General features: G+C 36.0%; 1 protein-coding gene across 1 annotated transcript in view; it reads left to right on the top strand.

Moving 5' to 3' along the window:
• IPO11 (importin 11) overlaps positions 1-9,450 on the top strand; it is a 197,354-nt gene that overhangs the window by 160,819 nt on the left and 27,085 nt on the right. Inside the window, exon 22 of the mRNA XM_019661540.1 lies at positions 8,435-8,530. Within this exon, the coding sequence (XP_019517085.1) occupies positions 8,435-8,530 (96 nt within the window). The remainder of the gene's footprint in view (positions 1-8,434; positions 8,531-9,450) is intronic.

Genomic DNA, 9,450 nt, shown 5'->3' with positions numbered 1-9,450 from the left:
TTTTTTCTCAGTCTATACCTGTCTTTTTTTTTTTTTTAAGCTGAGCCATCCTGCTACCTGTTGGCAGCTCCCGGCTGCCCAGCCCGGGCTGACCCGAACCGCTGTTGCTCAGAGCTCAAACCCTTGAGCGAGCTCTTAACCAACTGAGCCACTCGGCCGGCCCACGGGCAGTGGTTTTTAAAACACAGTCTTTCTCTTGAAAATCACGTCAGATGGCAGTTTCTTCTCATCTCATTATACATAAATCATGTAGTTTTAAAATATTTTTATTGTCTTAAAAATAATGGCTTTTCCCTTTGTATGTGCACTCAAAAAATGTTAATTGGAGGAATGGTTTATAATATAAAAGCCTTTGTAGGGATCATTGTTGGATGTAAAAATTCAATTTTCATTTAAAAATAACTTAGTGAATTTCCACTATGAATTTTTTATCCCATTTCCTTGCCAGTGTTTGTCAGAAGAACTAGATTTATTAATACACTTTTCCATGACCATGTAGAGAAATACTGTGTAGAAAGGATATACTTAGTTTCCATTTAAGTGACAAAAGTATTTGCAGCCTTGGTCCTGGAAAATACCTATAGGGAAAAAACAAACAAACTAATTTTAGTGTAATTGCCACCCCTTTTGTTGCCTCTGGTGTAGTAGAAATTCTGTAATAAGACTGATAGATCATTGGTGTAGTAGAAATTCTATAATAAGACTGATAAATCAGAGCTTTCTTCTTTTGCCATTTCCTTTCAATAAACTGCTATTCTTTGCTTAATCCTGTTAAACAATATAAGTAGAAAGTATAGTTAAGAGAATATTTTATTTTGTTGGGGCTTTTAGTGCTTAAAAAATGTGTTTATTAAGTTACCCTAAATCAACGGTTCTCAACTTGTGGGTCACGACCCCTTTGGGGGTCGAACGACCCTTTCACAGGGGTCGCCTAAAACCATCGGAAAACACATATTTTCGATGATCTTAGGAACCAAGACACCACTCCTCTATCCGTCTCCATGCTTCAAGACAAAATTTCATTTATTTGTAATTAGAAATAAATATTTCACAATATATAATTACATATTGTTTTTGTGATTAATCACTATGCTTTAATTATGTTCAATTTGTAACAATGAAAATATATCCTGCATGTCAGATATTTACATTACGATTCATAACAGTAGCAAAATTACAGTTATAGAGTAGCAACGAAAATAATTTTATGGTTGGGGGTCACCACAACATGAGGAACTGTATTAAGGGGTCACGGCATTAGGAAGATTGAGACCCACTGCCCTAAATTCACTGACCTCTTATATTTAAGATGTAAAATGTGAGAGTAACTTCAAATATTAATTATGATATACAAATAGTATAATTATGGTCTGGTTAGAGCAGAGAAAATTCTAAAGTGAGTAAGGTTCTATCTGATTCATTTCTTCCTTGGGCCTGCTACTGTGAAAAACTATTAATCATCAATTTTATATTACAAAACTGTTCAGACAAGGTAACTGAAATTGTGTCTGTGTTTCTGCATGCCTGTTTACCTTCCAGGTCTAAGCAAATGAAGATGTGGTGTAAATCCATCACTTACAGAAAAGTAACTTAAGGTGCATGCTCTATGATGATGGAATAGCTATCTGAAAAATGGAAGTGTAAAATGCCTACTAGAAAAATACTAATAAAAATTGGACAAGAGGAAAGAAACTAGACTCCTAGTCACATTCAATCTAATGTTTCCTGTTTAGGTTAACCAAATGAATATTGGAATATTTCATTTATTTGTGCCTTTGGAGATTAAATTTTTTTCCTTTCTCTTTCTAAAGGCATTTTGTTTTCTGAACACCTGTTTTGGGGTTCATAATGATAGTAAAGGACAGAAATAATTTTAAGCCAGCATGGTTTTTTAAGTTTGGTGAATAAAGTTTGTTGAATAAACTCAAAGATATGTAGTTGATTTTCTTTTTGTATGTAGTTTTTAAAAGCAAGGAAAAATCACTTTGCATGAAGTATTCTGCAATTCATGTTCTCTACAGAGAGATACTTTTACATACCAAGAAAATGCCTTGAAATATCATACCTTTAGGAAATATTAAGTCAAGATTAAGAACTATAGTTTTACTCAAGTACATTTGACTGGAAAGTTTACTGAAAACTAATGGAATTGTTTTAAATGATCAAACAGTCTTTAGTTACTGAGTATAGTTTTTCATGTTCTCACCTGTGTTTTTAATGTTTGCATATGTGTAACATCACGTATCACATACTTGGAAAACAAAACAAGTAGATGTTTGAAAAGGCCTGTCTTTCTGCAGTATGTTTATAACTTGTGTCTATGAGAATAAATTAATATATTAGCCAGGTACGTAACATAAGAGTGTTTGTGACGAGCAAAAAGGAGGTAATGTTCTGGTTACTAATACTTTTTTCCTTTTGTTTAATTTTCTTTCATCTTTGATGTTAAACTCTCCTTGCATTTTCTAAAAATGCAGTGAATGTTTCAGAAATAGATTCCAGCACAACTACCTTCTGTTCTATTTCCTGCCTCACGTGTAGTGTAGAGTAGTAATACGTTATGTTATCTACAACTCAGGTATCCAGACTCGCATTTTAAAAAGAAGTAAAAGTAATACTGTGAAAAGGAACCGAGCATGGCGTTCTTGAGCTTTGGGGGTCATTAACTCCCACGATTATATTGAGTGTTCACATTATGCATAATGATGTAGGACATAAAAATATAAACGTACCACATGGGCTCTGCCTCAAGTTACTTATAATCGTAGGGAAGGCAGGCATGCAGGCATGAAAACTTACAGGGCATTAGGAGAAAGGAATATGAATGAGTTGCATACCAAATGAAGAGTGCAGTGGATTTATGCTACTGGAAAGTCAAAGGACAGACTGCTCAATTGCAGTTGGTTAAAGGATAGTCAGGGAAGGCTTCACTAAGAAAGTGTGAATTAAGGTGAATGAAAAATTATGGAAAACATTGTGAGGCGCAGGAAGGCAGTGAGCCAATATTGGTGTCAGGAACTTATATTCAAGAGGTGCCAACTTCGCTGCCTTAAAAGCAGTGAAAGGAAGAGTAATTTACCTTTGGAGAGATGGGTTCAAGAGAAGTTGCCGAGGCTCTTGATAGCCCTTGAAAGTTCTTGAGGAGAAATAGCGAAATTGAAGAGAATGGAATAGAAAGCATCCATTTGCCTCCTTGAAGCCATCACTAATAAGAAAACAAACAGAATCTGTTGGGTCCCATCTAGCATTGTGAAATGAAAATAAATTTATATCAAAATTGGGATTTCTTTAAGAGGAGGATCTAGCCTAACATAATCAATGAATGGTGGGTTAACGTGGAAAACTCTTAAGAACTCAAGGAAGAATGATCAAGTCTCAGGGGGCCAGTGATGAGAATTGGAGAATAAAAATTTGCCAGTGCTTCGTTAACGCCACAGGTAACAGGATACACTGACTTTAGAGGAGTCCAGCTAATGAGTCGGAAATACCTGTAAAACTGAGAAAGGCAGTTCAGGATATCATAATTTGATTTAAAACAACAACAACAAAAAGAAAGTCTTATTTGTTGCTTGATTTCTTTATTGTTCCTGCAGCCTTTTAGTTCATAATGAGCTCCTGAGCTTACAGCACAGCTTTTCTCAGTTTTTTCCCCCCTCTGAATCATAGAACAGGTAACATTCAAATGTGCAACAACTTCCCTGTGTACATTCAAAATTATGTGCACTAGATTCAAGCGTCTTTCATTTCTGAATTCCCTGAGGAGGGCATCTTTTTCATCCCCAGGCCCTGTAGTGATGGCTGACACATATGGGCTCATAAAATGTTGGCTAAAATGAACCTAACCATGGTGACCTATTCATCAGGAAGAGTTGGCCTGGGTAACATTACCCGTTGTTCTAATCATTTCTTTCTTTGTAAGTTAATTGGCATCCTTGTATAAGTCCTTCTCCTATTTATTAATACTCACTGAGCCAGTCTTCTGAAGTTTGCTCATGGGACTTTACCAAGATATGTAAAGTTTCAGCTGCAATAGTCTGTAATCGGTTTGTGTTTTGTGTTTTAGCTCCTGAGGCTTGTTTTTGTTTTTACTGTGCTATAGAAGCTATCATGGAGTTGAGCTAATCTTTTCAGGGACTTCAGGTTGCTATGTACTAGTTAATGTGAACTATCACTTCTTAGTAAGCACTGGTTTGAGAGGGTAAGAACTGAGTGACATCTAAAATTACATGATTTCTCTGGCTACCTTCACTTTTTCCACATTATAACCAACACAAGATTTGAATGAATATGCATGAGAGACAACTAGAAGATGACACAGTAAGAAGAATTCTAATAAAATATTGCTCATAATTCCAAAAACACATATAAAAGAAAAAACTTGGGGTGGTTTTCATCAAAGAAAACCAGCAAATAATATCTCGTTCCTGGCTTGTATTTAGGAGATAGTGTTTATGAGATTATCAAAGTACATGCCTTTTATCATTCCCTTTCTTCTGTAAACCTATTTTCATTTCATTCCTCTGAGGGTTTACAGCTCTTTTGATTCTTTTCATTTTAAGTGTCTAATCAAATTGTAAAGCATTTATTCAGAAGGACTTGTATTACGAAAAACAAGATTGATAATTTGTAAAAGATAAGGATTGAAAGAGTGTTGTGCGAATAAAAAGTGAAGGCTTAATATTCAAAACTTCATAATGAATACTGTATAAAAGACATCTATTTTAAAGACTTTATTTTAAAAATGTTACTTTTACACATTTGGGGTAACATTTTTATAATACTTACAAAAGGAGATAAAGAATGTATAACTTCTTAATGCTTACTTTCTTTAAATATATGTTATTTTTGCCAGGAAAATACAACTCTCTTGTGGCTTTTTGTTATCCCTAACATTTGGGGGTCCTTTTTGCAGACTAATTAATGAGTGGTAATTGAGGTGCATCCTCTTGAGTGCTGTTTGAACCGGAATGCTTTGGAGATAATTAATGTGTAACTTCTCCTTTCACTGATCCCAGAATATGGCCTGGATACTTCCTTTCCACTCTCTTTAGTCCTTCTTCTTTTCTAGAGTCAACTCTCCTCTTTGAAAGCCAGCCAGCATACCTTTCTGCTCTGGACCATAGTCATTCTCCCCGCTTTTCTGAGCTTGACGCCTGTGCTTCACCCTCTCTGGCCCTTAATAGGTATTCCCAGGTGAGCATGGTTTTCCCTGTCTGGTGAATTCCTGCTAGATCTCTGCCTCTTGTGGCCTTTTCTGTGCAGCATGCGTCACATTCCAATGAACAAAATGACTGACCTACGGACTGAGCGAGGTTGCCTCACCTCCCTTCCCTTCCCCTGCTAGGCAGCCGTCTCTCTAAGCGTCTCACATGGTACAGCTAGAAATCCAGCTGGAGGCAGGGGAGGGGAGAGGGAGCGGGAACACCAGTGATAACATGACTGAGTTCCCCCAGCCTGAATAAGCACGGACCGGGACAGCAGTCTCTTCCTGAACAGCCCGTGCAGGCTGAACAGACGGGCCAGTATCCTGTGGTGTGTGTCCAGTCTGCTTCTGTAAATATCATTACCCATTCTTTAATTTTCTTAACACTTTTTTTGTCCATCGTTCACTGATTCTGTCTTTTGGTTTTCTATAAATCTCAGGTTCCTTAACTCAGATTTTTTTTCAAAACTTTTCAAGCTTTATTCTGGTTGCAGCAGTGTCATCTAAATAATCTCATCTTTTGTGAGAAAGGGGTGAAGTTAGTGATTTTTGGCAAGCATTGTGCCGTTAAAGCTTTATTCTATGCATGCTGCAGTTTATTGCAATCTGTTCTCAGCCTTGAAGGCTTGGTCTTGTGAAAGTGCCTGTGTGAATTGAGGCCGAGGCTCTAGAACTGTATTTTTTATTAATTCAGCATATTGCTAATTATTTTTTTCTAATTACATACAGCAAAGATATAACTTCTTACTTTCTCTGCAAAAACATGTGCCCATGCTGGAGCACCAACATTGATCAGTGTGATAACTTGAAGTAGAACCTATAATCAAATGAGCTAGCTGTCAGAGTAAGCTGTTTTTATCTCTGTTACACTCGCTTGTAATTAACATTCGCTCGCCAAGCAGAACATGCGCAGACTCCAGTTGCCAGATATCTGCTGGGAAAATTCATAATCAGCCTTTTGAGGAAATACACAGTACTCAGCAATTTCATTGACTTCTTGTGAAATTTTTGGTTTCCCTGGAAGGTGTGGGGTTGATTGCTTGGATGTGATGGCTGCCGCCTGAGTGGATTGTTCCTAATATCGATACAAGCCCTGTGAAGGGCCTTGGCAGCTTAGTGTAGGGGGTTTTGTCTTTTTTATCGTATTGAGATCAGTGGTTGAGCGCTGTGCACAGTGCCGCTGTTAAGCAGGAACCTGGGGCCCCGCCTCTTAGCTCGCTGTGATGGGTTAGTGGCGAATGACCTGCGGTGGGGAGGGCGGATGGCAATATTCCTCCGCCATGTATCTCCTGTACTTAAGTCCAGCCTTCATTTTACAGACAAGGAGACCCAACGCCTAAAGAAACAAATTAACTGCAGTCAGATCGCACTTGAGTGGCTGAACTTTTAGTGCAAAATCTTGGTTTTCTACTTTTTTCCAGGGTGTTTCTCACTAAACTAAGATAGACTGTGCGTGTTTCTTTAGCGATTTTTTCGTTCTAGGAAATACAGTGACGTCAGATACCTTTACTTCCGCAATAGGATGGAATATGCAGATTAAAATGTATCAGAATGATATCAACTAGTTATTACTTGACCATCTGGTGATTTAATTCTCTAAAATCTGATCACATTTGAATGTGTAGACGACGAGTTTTGACTTTACAAAGGTGGGAACGTGATCCAAAGTGTGCTAACCTTGGGAATTACTGTACTGAACTTTTAAAGCTTTAATTACACACGTTAATGCGGTATGAGAAGCAGGGTCTATCCCTTGTAGGGAGGATACTGTATGTTCTGTGGAGACAAGCTATCATTTATTCAGTTATTTTTCAATTCAAATAGTATAATTTAGTGTGCCAATTGCTGGTTTGTATTTCCGCTTTTTTCAAGTCATGTTTATTAAGGTGTAGTTTCAATACAGAAAAGCCCCTTTTAGCCTCCAGTTTTGACAAATGTGCATACTATGTAACCACTACCACACTCAAGATATAGAACGTTTCCTTCTCTTTTTTTGCCTGGCAACCACTGATCAAATAACTGTGTTCCAGGAATTCACATAAATGGAGTCACATGGCATGTAGCCTTTGGAGCCTTTCTCTTAGTGTAATGTTTTTGAAATTTATCCAAGTTGTTGCGTGTGTCTGTAATTTATTCTCTTTTATTGTTGACTGCTATTAGGGCCGGCCGAGTGGCTCAGTTAGTTAAGAGCTCGCTCAAGAGTTTGAGCTCTGAGCAACAGCGGTTCGAGTCCAGCCCGAGCTGAGCAGCCGCTGAGCTGCCAACAGGTAGCAGGATGGCTCAGCTTAAAAAAAAAAAAAAAAAAAAATATATATATATATATATATATATATATATATATATAGTTGACTGCTATTCTAGTGAGTAAGTGTCCCACAGTTTGTTTATCTATTCATTAGTTGATAGAAATTTGTGTCATTTGCAGTTTTGGATTTTTATAAATAAATCTACCATAAATATTCACATACAGATCTGGGGGTACTTGTTTTGGTCTTGGGTAAATACCTAGGGATGGGATTACTTGATTATATGGAGTGTGTATAACTTTATAAAAATTGCCTATGTTTTCCAAAATGGATGTGCCATTTTTTATTTTTACCAGCGATGTATAGGAAGTCCTGTTGCTTCTCATCCCTGCCAGCACTTGGTACGGTTGCTCTTTCTAATTTTACTTCTAATTAAAATCTCATTGTGGTTTTAATTTGCATTTCTTAGATGACTAATGATTTGAGCATCTTTTTAGGTACTGATATGACATCTATACATATTCTCTGGCAGTGTTCAAAAATTTGCCCATTTTTAAATTGAGTTATTTGTCTTACTGAGTTTTCAGAGTTCTTTATTTGGGATCCAAGTCCTTTGTCAGATACGTGTACAAATATTTTTTCTCAGTCTATACCTGTCTTTTTTTTTTTCTTGATAGTGTATTTAGAAGAGTAGAGATTTTCATGTTTAACATTATCTTTATCTTTTTAGTTATAAAATCAACACAAGACCTATTATAAACAATATTAAAATATCTTTCCTATCTAATCTATTCTAGTAGTTAAACACACTAATAGCTAGCGAAAAAGAAAATTTTAATGTTATATGCAAGATAAAATTTATGCTTTAAGAAATATATTCTGAAAGTTTCTTCTGTATTTTAGAACTGAAATTTCTCTTCATGTTCAAGAGGCTTACCTGTTGAAACACTCCAGTTTGACCTGTTTTGCTCTTCTTTTATTCTAGTGTTATCCAAGATAAATTCTGTGGGATTATCAACATCTCAGTGGAGGGCCTCCATGATGTCATGACGGAAGACCCTGAAACAGGAACTTATAAAGAGTAGGTGGATCACTTACTTAATTGTACTTGGACAATTACTTTGGGGATAATTAATTATAACCTGCATGCTTTTGGTTCATCATCAGCATATAAGAACAGTATAGCAACTTTTTAATTTTGTCTCCTCTAAAGAAACATTTTTGTTATTTTGCTTATAATATTTATTGTTTGATCTTGAGATCAGCTTTATTTTTTTGTAGTGAAATTCTGAATTAGGCTTCTTTGGTCTAATTATTTTATTATTTGACATGTTTTTTTAAAAATTCAAGTGTATTTTAGCATGTGAATTCCTTTTTAAAGATTTTTTTAATATATTCTTTTTTTCAACAAACAAAGTTTCCCTGACTTTCAGGCAAGTTCTGGGGAAAAGGGGATGGGTAAGCATCCTGTTTTTGTATTTGCCTGGTTGGAGCATCGCTGGCACCTGGTACTTGACTAGTTCCAAAAGAGAATAGTTAAAATTATATTCTTTGGAAGAATAGTAAAAAATCATGTTATCAGGAATGCTGATAATCTCACATTTATATAACTATTAATTTGAAATTCTGTTTTTAAATTAATCACTATATCCTCTTGTAGCCTGTACAGTTGCCACACCTTTCCTCTTATTACTATTGATAAAGGGCATGTTTCATACAATGATAAGCATGGCTTCATGAGATTCCAGACCACTTGAACTCTCATCAGTAGTGTATTGAGCCCGTTTTCTTTGCTCTTTATAAAACCATCTGTAGCAAATGGAAAGATTGCCATTTGAATCATATTTTGTTGAAAAATATAGAGAGCAGATATATATTGTTGAATCTTGTTAATCATATAATAAACAAAATGTGTCTGGCATGTATCTTAACTTTCGAGAACATCGGAATTCAGATAAAGTAAAAACCTCAAATTCTTGTGATTACAAACCAATTTTTGTT

This window comes from Hipposideros armiger, unplaced genomic scaffold (genome assembly GCF_001890085.2).
Source record: "Hipposideros armiger isolate ML-2016 unplaced genomic scaffold, ASM189008v1 scaffold_352, whole genome shotgun sequence".
NCBI lineage: Eukaryota > Metazoa > Chordata > Mammalia > Chiroptera > Hipposideridae > Hipposideros > Hipposideros armiger.
Note: the sequence above shows the minus strand (reverse complement) of the source record. Positions and strands in the feature narration are given on the sequence as shown.